The 16112-nt window shown below is 44.0% G+C and overlaps 1 protein-coding gene across 2 annotated transcripts; it reads right to left on the bottom strand.

The window, feature by feature from the left end:
- Positions 1 to 1078: 1078 nt before the first annotated feature.
- On the bottom strand, positions 1079 to 15203 carry LOC112221119 (PAK4-inhibitor INKA2). 2 transcript variants are annotated; one of them, XM_024383248.2, is made up of 3 exons: positions 14779 to 15203; positions 14167 to 14208; positions 1079 to 4684 (listed from the first exon to the last, which is right to left on the bottom strand). In XM_024383248.2, exons 1-3 carry the CDS (start codon positions 14812 to 14814, stop codon positions 3602 to 3604), a joined length of 1161 nt encoding a protein of 386 aa, XP_024239016.1. In that variant the 5' UTR covers positions 14815 to 15203; the 3' UTR covers positions 1079 to 3601. The 2 variants fall into 2 exon arrangements, with proteins under 2 accessions (XP_024239016.1, XP_024239024.1); XM_024383256.2 differs by lacking the exon at positions 14167 to 14208.
- Between the last annotated feature and the right edge of the window lie 909 nt (positions 15204 to 16112).

The following is a 16112-nucleotide window of genomic DNA, read 5'->3' as shown; positions in this document are numbered from 1 at the left end:
GCCACCATGCTGCCGGAGTCTAGCAGAGCGTGGGTGTCGATGCCATCGATTCGTACAGGAACCATCGGAGGGGCTTTTTCGGTGTGCGCTCAACAGGAGGTGACGTAACTCGCCATCCGGGTTAACCCAGAGCTGGGGGATGCGGAGGGCATGGCCTCCTCCCGGCCGGGACAGCAGAGCAGAGAAGAGCAGAGTAGAGCAGGGCAGAGTAAAGTAGAGCCGATAAGGGCAAAGTAGAGTAGAGCAGAGCAGAGCAGAGAAGGGCAGAGTAGAGTAGAGCAGGGCAGAGTAGAGCAGAGAAGGGCCGAGTAGAGTAGAACAGAGCAGAGTAGAGTAGAGTAGAGCAGGGCAGAGTAGAGTACAGCAGGTCAGAGTAGAGTAGAGTAGGGCAGAGTAGAGCAGGGCAGAGTAGAGTAGAGCGGAGAAGAGTAGAGTAGGGCAGGACAGAGTAAAGCAGGGCAGAGTAGAGCAGAGAAGAGTAGAGTAGGGCAGAGTAGAGTAGGGCAGAGTAGAGCAGGGCAGAGAAGAGCAGGGCAGAGAAGAGCAGGGCAGAGCAGAGCAGAGTAGAGCAGGGCAGAGTAGAGCAGAGAAGGGCAGAGAAGAGCAGGGCAGAGTAGAGTAGAGTAGGGCAGAGTAGAGCAAAGAAGGGCCGAGTAGAGCAAAGAAGGGCAGAGTAGAGTAAAGCAGGGCAGAGTAGAGTAGAACAGGGCAGAGTAGAGCAGGGCAGAGTAGAGCAGAGCAGGGCAGAGTAGAGCAGGGCAGAGTAGAGCAGAGCAGGGCAGAGTAGAGCAGGGCAGAGTAGAGCAGAGCAGGTCAGAGTAGAGCAGGGCAGAGTAGAGCAGGGCAGAGTAGAGTAGAGCAGGGCAGAATCAAATCCTACTCGGAACATTTCAGTAAAGAGAAGGCTGGATTATCGTTGATATATAAAACATATCCCCACAAATCTAAACGTAGCAAGACAGACAAATTGTTAAGAAGTATGTTGGGTCAACATTAGAATCACCCAATAAAAATTGGTCACCGGTCAAATAGTACATTTATGTTCAGAATATACAAATGCAATTTCCAGTCAAGAAACCAGTGTCTTCAGAAAAAAGTTTAATTTACAAAGAGCCAGTGGAAGTTTTACAGTGCAAATTTACACTCAGGAACACTTTGAGGTTCGCAGAACCGCAGTTTTAACAACAGTGCTAAAATGACAATTATAGCTGTAAATATGAATAAGACTACAGGCAGAGAGAGGCTCATAGAGGCTCTTATGGCATAACAGTTTTTGTAGAGACCGTCCGTCTGTGTGTGTGATTTACTGAATATAATCCGACCTGAATATTGAAAGAAACCCATGTGTTTTCAGTACATGAAGAGATATTTAAAGGCCCAGTACAGTCAAAAACATGATTTGCCTGTGTTTTATATATATTTCCACGCTATGAGGTTGGAGTAATGCTGTGAAATTGTGAAAATTATGATAAAGCCCTATTAGTGTAAGAGCTGTTTGAATAGACCGCCTGAAATGTCAGCCTGTTTTGTGGGGATGGAGTTTTGGCCTGCCTGGTGAGATAACAATGAGTGTTCCAAACCTCTCTGCCAACAACAACTAGTTTACAGTCTTCCCTTCCACACTCAGTCCTAGCTATATTTTTGATTGACAAATTGCTCATGCTAAGAAGGTATTTTTGTTTCTTTTTGACAATTTTAATCGAAAACAATCACAGTAAGTTACTTAATGATTTCCCCGAAATGATTTGATATTGAGATAAAAATAAAAATGGCTGCATTGGAACATTCATAATCATGTCTGTTGAATTAATGGATGGGGTGATGTTTGACTTCTCAGGCCACTCTTATTACTAGTGAGGGCTGACGATTGTACTTGCATACCGTGTGTTTTCTAAAGAAGATAAATAGTTTTTGTAATTACAGTGATTTCCCTGAGGAAATTATATGTGGAGCTCAGCTCTGGAAAATGATTGCAAATGTTGCTAAACCATTCTAATGTTCATGCTGCTCTCTCAAATCTCTTAACAACACCTCCTTCATACAGTTTCATAAAGAGTGCTTGGTCTAACCACATATCTACCGGGTTCAACCTCCATCTCTTTAAGTCCCTTTTTAAAATGACTTTACACAACGGCTAATCGACTTTGTTGACATCATGACATTTAGTACTGCAAGTACATGTGGAATGATTCACTGTAAACATTCTCCTCCTCAGTCCTCTGCTTTCTACATGAACTCTCCAGGCCCTGTCTCCAGGCCCTGTCTCCAGGCCCTGTCTCCAGGCCCTGTCTCCAGGCCCTGTCTCCAGGCCCTGTCTCCAGGCCCTGTCTCCAGGCCCTGTCTCCAGGCCCTGTCTCCAGGCCCTGTCTCCAGGCCCTGTCTCCAGGCCCTGTCTCCAGGCCCTGTCTGGCATTACATACATAGGACATATACATGTAACTTCAGCATCACAGCTTAGGGTTGGTTTCAAAACACTCGACAGCCTACGCTGAATGACTGCACCTCTTGTCTGTGCTGCTAGCTTGTCCTTATGTAACTGTAGGCAGCCAGATGGTACACAGCTCTTTCGCTCTCACTCCCTCTCTCTCTGCCATGTATAATACACTATCCAGGAGGATTGGCTGAAGAGTCACGATGTGCCATCATGTCTGCATGTCTTTTCAAACAGCTCTTACACTAAAAGGACATTACAATCATTTTCACAACCTCATAGTGTGGAAATATATATAAAACACAGGTAAATCTATTTTTTGACTGCACTGAACCTTTAACCCTATCCTGTGTGTGTAGGTGGATGGTGAAGATGTAACAGAGGTGGTTCGGAACCAAGTGATGAGTAACCTTGCCTGGGACCTGAAGACCTAAGTTAGCTTCCCAAGCTAATACCTAGGCTTTACCTCAGCGGGCTAACAGTCTTGTGGTATACAGGAGATCCAGGTTTGAACCCAGTCGGTCACACAGGCCACATCCCGATCCCTGAGTTAGGCTGATGGAACAATATTACACTCTGTGTGTATTCATCCAGCCGTCTGACTCTGGGCAGCGAAGCAGAGAAGCACCTGTGGTTGTGTTCAGTGGCAGTTCAGTGACTGTTTCACAATGTCATAGATGAAACATTTAGTAGTGCCCATGCAGGATGTGTCACAACTGACAGAAGTACGAGATGAGGGTGGCGATACACTTGGGTATACAGTAGAATTCAAACATATGAAACAGGGTTGAGGTTTGAAATCATGATGATGCTGTAACAACTCGAGAGAAATTCAGAGCATTATTATGTCCATATTGAAGTACCGTATATTGTATAGTCCAGGGCACTTATGCACTCATTAGAATCTTATTAACTTTGTTGAACCCATCTATTAGAGAAAGTCCTGCTTGCTCTCACAGTCACAGACAAAAAGGTCTTAGGATTGTCAGACAAACAGTTTCCCTGATAATCTCTCTATTGGGAAATAGTCTGGATATTCATCCCTCAGTCTGCCTTTTCTCTTGGAGAAGGAGACAGACAGACACACAAACCTCCTTGTTTCCACCCAAGAGCACCCAGCCAAATCCCCAACACCTGCCACCACCGCAGCATCCTAGAGCAGCGTCAGCATCACACCCACACAGCCGTGTTATAGTCAAACAAGGGCAGCATTTTCTCCATTCTGGCCCCTTGTCTCCTGTCTATGTAAAGCCCAGAGAACTGGCCCTGGCTCGTGGGATGTCTCTCCTCAGCCAACTGGGGACATGGCCGTCCCTTACCCTGCTGCCCTACACCTGCCCAGAACGGGAGGTAGAAGCTCCCCTTGGTCTGCTGCTTAGACACTTTCTTGGGCCTCTTAAAGAGCTCGGCCTCCTGACTCTCAGGGACCATCCAGCCTGGCCTCTCCTTAAGTAGCTTGTCCCTGTCGGGCCTCACACTGCGCAGGAACTTCTTGAAGATATTGGTGGTCAGAGAGACCTTCCTGCAGATCTCCTGGGAGCGGCTGAGACAGAGAGGGTGGGCCGGGGAGTCGGGCCTGTCAGTCCAGCCAATCATCTCCTCCTTCTCCAGCTCAGGCAGGTCCAGCCAGTTGCCCACCAGGTCGGCGAAAACGTTGTCCCCCAGCACCAGCGGCTGCCGGTTGCGGCTGCGGCTCATGAGCGAGGAGGTCCAGTCTCTGGAGTCGTCCATGCTGTCCTGGGAGTAGTCGCTGTCCAGCGAGGGGCCTTCCCTGGACAGGCTGTAGAGAATGCCAGGGAGATCCAATACCTGGCCTGAGTGAGCCGGCTGATGATGCTCTGGAAACACTTGGCTAAGACGTGGGCCACAGTACTCCACCTGTGGGGTGGTGTATCCAGACACTCTGCGGGGGAGAGGGAGAGGCTGGTTCTCACTCTCAGTCTCTACTGTCTCCAGGCTGGAGGAAGAGGGCGTGGTGCCCAGGCTGCTCTGGTATCCCCCCCGGCTGGATGTCCTGACCAGGGGGGGCCTCAGGGTCTCATCGTGGCCAAAGCCAATGGTAGCATTGGGGCTGGGGATAGGGCCAGGGCATGTGTCCTCTGCTGGTGGTGGGGTCGCCCTTTGGACAGACCTCCCTGAGATGTCTAGCTGCTCTAGTGCTGTCTGCACCTGTAGAAGCTTGAGTTCCTGAAGAGCCCCCATCATGGAGTTCATCTGAGCATGGAGGCCATCTCCTGCCTCCTTCATAGACACCTGTAGAGAGGGAGAGGAGGGAGAAAAACACAACAGGGAAATGGCTAGTTAGCTTCACAAAAGGACCCGCAAAACTCATCCATTCAAGCACTTGACCCATAACCTTCTGTCAAACATCGACCATTGTTTTCATTGCCCCTGTACGGTTGAACTTATGTTAGATCACAGCACCTCTTAGGACAAATAAATGCACTCAAGGACAAACCAAAATGTACACATGGTACTAACATATGAATGAATTCTTCATTTAGTGTTGCTACAGTTCTCTGCACTGTTGCCCTTTTGTGTTTTGAGGCCACACATGGTTTGTTCAGTCACGTGACCCGTTTTGAATGATAGGGCCCCCATCTGGCCTGAATATGTGAGAGGACCCTGTCGCCCGGCAGCTGTAGGGAGGAGTAGCACTGGCTGTAGCTCTCTCTCTTTCTCTGGGCCAGCATCCTGTGGGACTGAGCTTACGTCATGTGACCATGTTGTAACTGTTTCCCCTGCAACCAACTAATCCCTGAGGCAACAACCTGACCCCATGTCTTGACTTGTTAAAAATGAAGTCATGCACCCTGACTCACTTTGATATGACTGTTATGTCTTTGAAATGAAGAATACACAGAGGCGAATGCAACCTATTAAAATCAAAGCTGTGTGATCTTACGTCAAATGTAGCTTTACAGAAATAGAAAACGATTTGTGGATATCCTTTTGAGAATACTATGTTGTATTCGAACATTTGAATAGCGCATTGGTAAAATTGATAAAATAATGGATAACATTTCAGTAGTCTGATCAACTATGGGTTTTCACTGAACACAGATCTCTCTGAATATAGACAGCTTTCACCATAGAACAACTCCTCCACCTGGGTAACACAATCTGCCCACCATACCAACAATGTAACATTATATGAGATTGCTCCAACTCACATTAGAATACAAACATCGAAACAAGTTAGATAAAGTGCTGTTCAATACAATGACATATAGAAAACCTCTGGTCTGTCAATGTTCTTGAAACTTTTACAGGGCAGACACATCAACATTCACCTTTATATCAATTAAATATTTCAATTTAAGGGGCTTTACTGGCATGGAAAACATGTTTACATTGCCCAGCATATCTCCATCCATACGTCCTAGATCATCAATCTATCCATGAGTCTAAGATCCTAATAAATCAACTTACCTTGTTATAACTTTCCCAGAGGTCTTTCCCTTTCTCTTTTCTCCTCTCTGTTGGCTGCTCTGTCAGTCCGTCTCTGCTCCCCTCTCTCTCACCTTTCAAACCGCCCTTCCTGTCAGCCCCTATATGAAGCCCCTGCCAATCAGGGCCAGTGCCTGTCCTGGTAGCCAATCAGCTGTGTGTCTAGACGTTAATCCCTAACTGTGGGGGTGGGTTCACTCAAGCACACATTGATTGACAAAGACCGGGTGAGAGTCAGCAGCAGTGGAAGTGGTTTTTGGGGTAACAGCAGGGTAAGTTCGGGTGTGAGGGTCGTTATGGGGGCCTTGCCATATGTTTGATTTTTTAAAACCTTTATTTAACTAGGCAAGTCAGTTGAAAACAAATTCTTATTTATCTTGGCCAAACACTCCCCTAACCCGGACGACGCTGGGCCAATTGTGCGCCACCCTATGGGACTCCCGATCATGGCCGGTTGTGATTCAGCCCGGGATCGAACCAGGGTCTGTATTGATGCCTCTAGCACTGAGATGCAGTGCCTTAATCCATCTAGACGTGGCGCAGCGGTCTAAATGATTGAAGAACGGGACGTGGGTGGGTGTCATAAATCACAAGGTCAGTGGTACTGTATCTGGGTACCATTAGTGCCTAGTGGGAAAGCATTGGATCCTGTTTTACAGTAACTAACACAGTAGCATATGACAGACAGGAGAGTATCACCAGCAGTGATTGAGAGGTGAATATAATAATCTGCAAGTTTGTCCTAGTGTATGACTGTTGTTTTTATGTACCGACATGTTAATAACATGTTATAATGCTTCATATGTAAAGAGCCCTCATGAATCACATTGAAAATACTTCATACTTTCATATTGAAAGAGTAACTCAAGTTAATCTGCATGAAAAATAATATGTTGAATTTTGTAATTTGTCTACTTTCAACCGTTGCAAGAGCCACTGCACTGACAAACGCTAAACTGGCCTTTCAGTCCCACATATTCCAACAAAGATCATTACGCATTAAGAAGCACTTGAAAAGGTCTCATGGAAGATGTCATTTGAATCCATACGCAGCTCAGCTGACATTTCCACTGAAAGTGAAAAGTAACATCAGTAGGCCTACTCTGAAGCATATGGAAAGATAGTGAAATAACTTAGGGTATGAATAACATTGGCAGAGGTCATATAATATGTCTATCTATGCATATGCTGGAGACAAAGGAGTCTTTGTTTCCTGAGTAGCCATTATAGAAGGAGAAGGTAATTGGAACAATGAGGTCATCTCTGTGTTCTCCTGCGGTTCTAGGCGCTAACACCTATGGTTGACTTCATTAGGTATAATTAGCTGGAGTCTTTAGAAGCTGGGGAACAGACTGTATATAATTACGTTTTACTTCAAACCACATCAAAGTTCAACCAGCATTACCACATGATGCACACTTTCCCAATTACAGACATCTCCATTAAGCAACGTGGCTTTTTCAAAAACATTACACCAGTATGATTCAAAAGACTACGTCACAAGGTATAGAAGTTAGCCTTCTACAGCTTCACTACAACCCCTGTTTGGAGATGCTACTATTCATCCTATTTTCATGGAATCTAGCTGGCTAACTTGTTCATGCCATTTTTTAATGCCTTGCTTACTGCTCACATGCAACCTTTCCCCGTGCCCCCAAATACACGCATTCCCTCCAGTTATCAAAAAGCACACGTGGTTTACTCCATCTTGACTCTCTGGCTCTGTTAAATGATTCATAATGTGCCCTGCGGAGCAGTCCTATTGTTGGCCTCACTGTGCCATCTAAGGCACTTGCTCTGGCAGCGCATGGCCACAAAACTTTTAACCCAAATATGTCAGACATTTCCAGATTTTTATTTTTAACTAGGCAAGTCAGTTAAGAACAAATTCTTATTTTCAATGACGGCCTAGGAACAGTGGGTTAACTGCCTTGTTCAGGGGCAGAACGACAGATTTTTACCTTGTCAGCTCAGGGATTCGATCTTGCAACCTTTCGGTTACTGGTCCAACACTCTAACCACTTGGCTACTTGCCACCCCAAATCATATCCTATAGCTGGCATCAGATTTTTGCTGGATGAGAGTGACTGAGTGACTGCTCACCCCCCTGTCCCCCAGGGCAGTGTACTGTACCTCCCCAGATGTTTACTGTAATGTGTTGCAGAGATGGCTTGAGTCAGTGACTCATAGAATACGGCTGCTGTTCGCCTCCCTCTCATATTAACTGGAACAGACAGGCGCTGCTCCACATCCTCCAGGTCGAAATCTGTGAATCAGGAGCTTCAGGGCATGAAACACTGTGTGGTACCATTAACTTAAGCAATGTCTCAAATACTGACGCTAAGTCCGCAGCTTTCAGTAACGTTAGTGTGCTAGCATTACTACAGCAGTGTGATATGTTACTGTCTGCCTGTAACTGTCAGCTGTAAGGGTTTGGGGAATGACTGAGTATGTATTGAGAAGTAAGAGTGCAGGCTAAAGGCAATCCAGCCGTCCTCACACACAAACTAAAGCTAATTGTCAATGAAGAACTCAATACTCTCAAACTCTGGGAGTAATCGCTGCCAGTCTCGAATTAATGTTGGATGATCAGCCATTAAAGGCCCAGTGCAGTACAATTTATGTTTTCCTGTGTTTTATATCAGATTGCACAACAGCTTATGAAACTAACATTGTAAATGTGTGATAAAAATGTATCACTGTTATTTCCTGATAGTTGCTGGTTCAACCTGGTTCAACCTGGACTCAGGGGTAGACGTCACATAATGAACACTCAAATAGATATGATATGTTAGGTTTGGTATGGTATGTATCAATTTGTGGATGTAACATGATATGTTATGAATTACAATTAGTATTATATTTTACGAATTACAAATTGTATGATAGAATGTTAAGAATTTGAATTACGGATGATATGTTACAAATTACAATTTATTGTGGCTAATGTTAGCTAGGTGAGCTAGGGGTTAAGGTTAGGAGTTAGGTTAAATGGTTAAGGGTTAGTGTTAGGTTTAGCTAACATGCTAATTAGTTGCAAAGGGGCTAAAAAGCAGTAAGTAGTTGCAAAGTTGCAAATTAGCTACATTTGTCAGTGATGAGATTCAAACATGCAAACTTTGGATTGCTATACGTTTGTGTTTTTTCCTTTAGTTTTTGCCTTCAGTAACCTTCTGTCTTATGTAACCAAACGTAACATATCATATTTATTTGAGTGTCCTGGATTTTCGTTTACTATGTCACGTCTAGTCTATGAGACCAGCCTGGCTGGTTGAAAATACAATCTACACAGGACCTTCTACTCAGCAGGTTTGCATGGGTGGGAGTTTCGGTAAATTGATTAATAGACCAGTAACAAAGAGAGTTCCAAACCTCTCTGCCAATAATAGCTAGTTTTCAGTTTTCCCATCCCACTCAGACCACTCCCAGACAGGCCGACGTAAATTCTTGCTTGAGAAATATTTTTTTCCAAAAACCTATTTTGCCCATTTTAATGGAAATCGATTACAGTAAGGTACTTAATTGTTACCCAGAAATGATTTGATATTGATATAAAACTGCTGCATTGGGCCTTTAAAAGTTAAGAAGGTGATGATGTCAGTGCTTCTTTCTTCAAATGCATATAAACTGTTCGCTAAAAGCAGGAATGGAGTGTTCACTTAACACACATTAGTCATTGAATATGCATGAATGTGAATTAAATCCAACCCAGCATAAATAAACAAACACTATATTGCGCTCAGTTGAGATTAGGGTCTGTGCTCTTACGTGTTTTCTCATTCAGTTAAGGAGAAAATAAATGCGAGCAAACCTGACCCAGTTGGAATGGTTAAAGCCGGCTCCCTGTATGTGTGGTTGTTCGCAGAACCCGCATTGACACGGTTAAACTGGATTCAGTGAAGCATACCAACACACAAAAACACATCTTTAAGTGGCAGTTCATTGTAATAAGGGACAGTCAACTAAACACCCTTATTTAATGTCATGAATGTAAAGAGAGCCATTCAGAGTTGTTGACCAGAGGCAGGGAAATGGGAGGCCAAGGCCAGCTTATCAAACCCTGGGCTTTTAGAGAGGGCATTATCCCATACACACACGCACATGCACATGCACGCACACACAAACATCCCCACAACCCCCCACACCCCTCTCATTGAGTATGAATGGTAGGCTGTGTTGGTCAGGAGCAGTAATAGGATGTTTGTTGGGGGCATACAGGCCATGCCTCTGTACTAGAGATGGTCAATATGGACAAAAATACAATTGACGCAATAACGATAAATAGTTTATAACATGTATGTGCATCACAGTTTTTTATTACCCTTTAAACTACTACTACTAGTTTGATTGTTGTAGCCATGTTATAGAGCAGAGCCCTGTTGTGGGGTGAGCCGCTGCACTGCGCTGACCATAGAGCAGGGACCAGAGGTGGGGTGAGCCAGACCAGGCCTCCTGGGGCATCTAACACTGGGAGGTGGTCTAATGGGCAGTTTCCTGGCCCGAGTGTAGCTGGAGAGATTACCAAGCTACTTCTTTGGAAGAACCGTTTTGAAGACGGTTGGTGATCCAATCTGGAGCCTTGGCTCACAATGACCAACAGCAGAACAGAAAGTCTGTACATGCTGTGTGCTGTTCAAGTGAGCATTAGTTTACTATCCAAACAAAATGCATTACAATAACAATATCAAATGTTACTGCATCATTGTACTGCAAACGCTCAAGATAATTGTAATTACTTTATCTATTTTTGATTTGCCTATTTAACTAGGCAAGTCAGTTAAGAAAAAAAGTAGTATTTACAATGATGGCCAACCGGGAACAGTGGGTTAATTGCCTTGTTCAGGGGCAGAACGACAGATTTTTAACTTGTCATCTCGGGATTCAATCTAGCAATCTTTCAGTTACTGTCCCAATGCTCTAACCACTACAAACCTGCTGTACAAATAACCATGAAATGAATTAGGTCTTGAGCAACTTGCTTATGTTTTCTGTTGAAGAATTGACTTTCACTGTGAATCACATTCATCAGATCTCTGTGCAGATTGGAGTGGCATAAAATACATTAGTCCTTGTGGGAGGTTATCAGCGATCTCTGAAACACAATGATCACATCATGCAGCTGCCAATGTGACCTCGGACAATTTTAGCAGAGGGGAAGGAAGGGCTGGCTGGAGAATGGAACCACAGGAGAGGCTCCAAACAAATGAACAAGAGACCACTGCTCAGACTCAGAGCCATACCACTACCAGCCCAGCGCCCTCGAGGTAACAAAGAATAAACAAACTCTGTGAGCACAGTAGTTTGGTTAACCACCTCAGGACATAACCGCATTGCCAGAGTTCACCTCTCAGAAGTTCCATGACCTTTACGGCTCACTCACACACTCCTTTGAATAGAATTCCAAATGGACAGCCAGTTAGTTTAAATGTTGTGAAGTGAATAACAACTATAGAAGAACCATGAAATAAAAAACGTGTGTTAGTTTCGATATCAAAAGCTTTGATATCCTTTAGTCTCAGAGATAACAGCACCATGCAAGTGTTCAACTGCCATTTAGAAGATACTCAGGGGAACATTGAAAAGGACTGAGTCTTTGTGTGACTCATGATGAATCACCGTCGCTTAGCAACATTGTATTGTTAGAAACGGAAGAGTTTGTTTTGTCATGCAGGACTTCCATATGAAAGGAAATGTAAGTAAAGAGTCAAGGTTAGGAGATCTATCAGGCTCTGGTATGTTTCCAGTAGTCAGCACAGGTTTAAATAGTCCCAGATATACAGGCGGCTGGTAGCCAGGCCAGGTTAGAGCGTTGGGTCTCTGCTGCCAATGACTGGAACGTACTACAAAAATCTCTGAAACTGGAAACACTTATCTCCCTCACTAGCTTTAAGCACCAACTGTCAGAGCAGCTCACAGATTACTGCACCTGTACATAGCCCACCTATAATTTAGCCCAAACAACTACCTCTTTCCCTACTGTATTTATTTTATTTATTTTGCTCCTTTGCACCCCATTATTTTTATTTCTACTTTGCACATTCTTTCACTGCAAATCTACAATTCCAGTGTTTTACTTGCTATATTGTATTTACTTTGCCACCATGGCCTTTTTTTGCCTTTACCTCCCTTATCTCACCTCATTTGCTCACATCCTATATAGACTTGTTTCTACTGTATTATTGACTGTATGTTTGTTTTACTCCATGTGTAACTCTGTGTCGTTGTATGTGTCGAACTGCTTTGCTTTATCTTGGCCAGGTCGCAATTGTAAATGAGAACTTGTTCTCAACTGGCCTAACTGGTTAAATAAAGGTGAAATAAAAAAATAAAAAATAAAAAGTTGGGACAGCAACGCGAGCTGGCAGGTTGGAAAAATCTGCTGTTCTGCCCTTGAGCAAGGCTGTTAACCCTCTCAACAACTGCACCGATGATGTCGATTAAGGCATCCCCCTGCACCTCTCTGATTCAGAGGGGTTGGGTTAAATGCATTCAGTTGTGCAATTGACTAGGTATCAAATTAAATCAAACTTTGTTTGTCACATGCACCGAATAGAACAAGTGTAGACTTTACCGTGAAACTCTTACTTACAAGCCCTTAACCAACAGTGTAGCTCAAGAAGAAGATCAAACATTTACCAAGTAGGCTAAAATAAAAAGTAATAATAAAAAGTAACACAATAAGAATAACAATAATGAGGCTATATACAGGTGGCACCGGTACAGAGTCAGTGTGCTGGGGTACAGACTAGTTGAGGTAATGTGCACATGTAGGTGGGGGCGAAGTAACTAAGCATAAGTAACAAACAAACAGCGGGTAGCAGTAGTGTACAAGAGGGGGGAGGGTCAATGTAAATTGTCCGGTGGCGATTTTTATGAATTGTTCAGCAGTCTAATGGCTTGGGGGTAGAAACTGTTAAGGAGCCTTTTGGTCCTAGACTTGGTGCTCCGGTACCGCTTGCTGTGCGGTAGCAGAGAAAACAGTCTATAACTTGGGTGACTGGAGTCTCTGAGAATTGTATGGGCTTTCCTCTGACACCACCTATTATATAGGTCCTGGATGGCAGGAAGCTTGGCCCCAGTGATGTACTGGGCAGTACGCACTATGGTCAGATGTCGAGTAGTTACCATACCAGGCGGTGATGCAACCAGTCAGGATGCTCTCGATGGTGCAGCTGTAGAACCTTTCGAGGATCTGGGGACCCATGCCAAATCTTTTCAGTCTCCTAAGGGGGAAAGGTTTTGTCGTGCCCTCTCCACGACTGTCTTGGTATGTTAGGACCATGATAGTTCGTTGGTGATGTGGGCACCAAGGAACTTGAAACTCCCGACCCGTTCCACTACAGCCCTGTCGATGTTAATAGAGGCCTGTTCATCCCGCCTTTTCCTGTAGTCCACCATCAGCTCCTTTGACTTGCTCACATTGAGGGAGAGGTTGTTGTCCTGGCACCACACTGCCAGTTCTCTGACCTCCTCCCTATAGGCCGTCTCATTGTTGTCGTGATCAGGCCTACCACTGTTGTGTCATCAGCAAACTTAATGATGGTGTTGGAGTCGTGTTTGGCCACGCAGTCATGGGTGAACAGTGAATACAGTAGGGGCCTAAGTACACACCCCATGAGGAGCCCCAGTGTTAAGGATCAGCGTGGCAGATCCTTGTCCCCTTTCAAAGTCCACTGTTCAGGTTGACCTCTTGACACCACACTTTCCCACACATAGTGCTGCGCTACCTACCAGCTATGGCGGATGGATCAGAGGGTCAAGTCAAGGTCTGTTGCAGATGTTTGTCATTTTCTTGACATTACAGAGACCCCAGATGATAAAACAGTCCATAAAATGAGACATAACATCCACATGTACAATAAGAAGGCTAATCTACTGCCCGTATTCTATTCTATTCCACTGTATTCTGTTGCCCTTATACACACCCTTGCTTTTCCCCACTGGCATAATGGCACAGTGTACCTCTGTGCCATGGGTGTTCAGGGAGCCAGGAATGGGAAGACACAGACAGACATGTGTGAACATTGGCATGGGCAACACAAGCGAATTCAGTGCAGACAACCCAGAAGCCACAGAGTAATGTTGCAGACATTGCATGCCTTGCCATGGCCATGTGGGTTAAGTTTAAATTAACATCCTTCACAGTTGAAAAGGAGTTTGAAGAGAGTGTATAGCCTATACACGCCTCGGTGGTTAGGAATATGAATATAAGAATATTAAAAGAAGCAGCAGTTGAATATGAAAAGAAAAGGCAGCAGGAAGCTTGACCATTCATTATACTGTACCATTTCTTCCTGTTCATGGCGCCCAGACGCATGCACAACGGTCTGCAAAAAGTACATGATATGATGTTCGCACTGAGCTATTTGATTTGCTTGAGTAAACCATTTATAAACGGAGTCAATTGCACCGTGCCTTATTATGCAACCCCCCCCCCCACCGTGCAAAATCTGGTTGAAACAACGTTATTTCCACGTCATTTCAACAAAATAATTAAATGGGGATGACGTTGAATCAACCTGGAAAAGTGATTGGATTTGCAAAAAGTCATCAACGTTAGTCTTTTTCTTTTTTTTACACAACTTTTAACCTAAATCCAATGACATAGTGACATTTGTTGTTGATTTCACGTTAGTTGACAATTCAACCAAAAAACGAAACGTTGACATGTCTGTGCCCAGTGGGTTAGCTGTATAACAATAACGAAATATTAACATGTATATTTTAGCTGCTGTTTACTCTTTTATTACCCAGTTGCATTTTAACTTGCAAAAATCTGAATGCAAAATCTGAATGTATATACTTAAATTGTATATCAGAACGGTATTTACAGTAAAAACAAAACCAACATACATTGTATACTATAACATGCAGAAAACTCAAATAAGACAACATACCAGTTCCTGCTTCAGACGTCTTAAGCAAGTATCCATATTTTTTTTGCTCTGACTTGGGAAGCTGTCGTTCTATTTTTGTAGATGTAAGCTTTTTCAACTAAAATACTTGCTCGTTCTTTCAAGCATGTCTCTAACAAATGTCACTCGCGTAGTATAGGCCATTAAATTGTGCGCAGAAAAAAACCCAACTTTGATAAAGAGACGACTGACGTACTGACGATGGAACGCTGTAAAGACGCTCTTGTTCTGGAATACGCGCGTCTTGTCATGTGGATTCCAAAGGCATGAACTCTAAAATCTGTCACTCTGTGTATATTTAAGCCTACTCCAAAAATGATTGTTAAACTCAAAGCATGCTTTAGGTTTGCACGGCTGCCTGTCGATATCTCCGACTTGTCATCCCATGCCTTGCTTACAGTGTGCAACCTATATTTTTTCTCATTCATGAGAAGCGCTTCGGTTGATCATCCAATGAGGTTGCGATTTTTTCTATCGCACAGTGCTGACGCTGCTGGAGCCGTAATTAAAAAGGCATGTATTTGCAAAAGAGGTCAGGTTATGCGTTATGTCCTTGTGGTATTGAAATGAACCAATCTACATTTAGTTGAAAATATATAGTAGGTCTATATGTTGACAGTATTTTAGACTATATAAAATACTAATTTCAATGAACTACAGTAACAATTTCACTGGTGTGAAGACACCTGTTAATTTGAAATTATTTAAATGTAATTGAAATGGAATGTAAAGCCCCGTGTTTGACACACAGATGATGATTGGTTGAAAGCGAGTTGTGTTATGCTTGACATTGGTGCTACAAGCATAATTCACATGATCAGTTCCACATGTGGGTAAGCAGACCCATGAGCCACTGCGGGCCCTTTTTTGTGGCCACCACCCCCATCAAAGTTGCCCAAATCTGCAAAAAGGTTTTACTCAGAGGAAGTGTTGAGGGAAGTGACTGCTAATAGGAGCAGTACATAGGTTATATCAGGAGGGCAGAACATTGTCACCCTCACAGCAAGGAAGCACCTGAGTGACAGTCCTTTGTTGTGTGATCCCTGACCCGGATACAATACTAACTCAGTGGAGGAAGGAAGGGGTTGAACCTGACCTGCACTCCATTCATAGTTATTCCGCTCTTGCAGAAGTGACATGCCTCTTGTATTGCAGACAGAGACACTTTGACCAGAATTCAGAAATGAAACTGGGAGTGGGAGCTCCAGAGCTCCTGGTGTATGACCTGATTCCATCTAAATACTATTATCATCTTTGTTTTTGTATCTGCCCCGCTGGGCTTTCCCAGGTGGATGTGAGAGAAGGAAGTAGCTCCG

This window comes from Oncorhynchus tshawytscha, linkage group LG02 (assembly GCF_018296145.1).
Source record: "Oncorhynchus tshawytscha isolate Ot180627B linkage group LG02, Otsh_v2.0, whole genome shotgun sequence".
Classification (NCBI taxonomy): domain Eukaryota; kingdom Metazoa; phylum Chordata; class Actinopteri; order Salmoniformes; family Salmonidae; genus Oncorhynchus; species Oncorhynchus tshawytscha.
This window is presented reverse-complemented; position numbering and strand designations above follow the sequence as displayed.

What these genes read in the sequence shown, in the direction of transcription:
- LOC112221119 (XM_024383248.2), bottom strand. Translation starts at nt 14,814, where the DNA reads ATGGATACTTGCTTAAGACGTCTGAAGCAGGAACTG. An exon ending in GACGTCTGAAGCAGGAACTG is followed by an intron (nt 14,209 to 14,778) that starts GTATGTTGTCTT and finishes TACTTTTTGCAG; the next exon opens with ACCGTTGTGCATGCGTCTGG. An exon ending in GCCATGAACAGGAAGAAATG is followed by an intron (nt 4,685 to 14,166) that starts GTACAGTATAAT and finishes CCCTCTCTACAG; the next exon opens with GTGTCTATGAAGGAGGCAGG.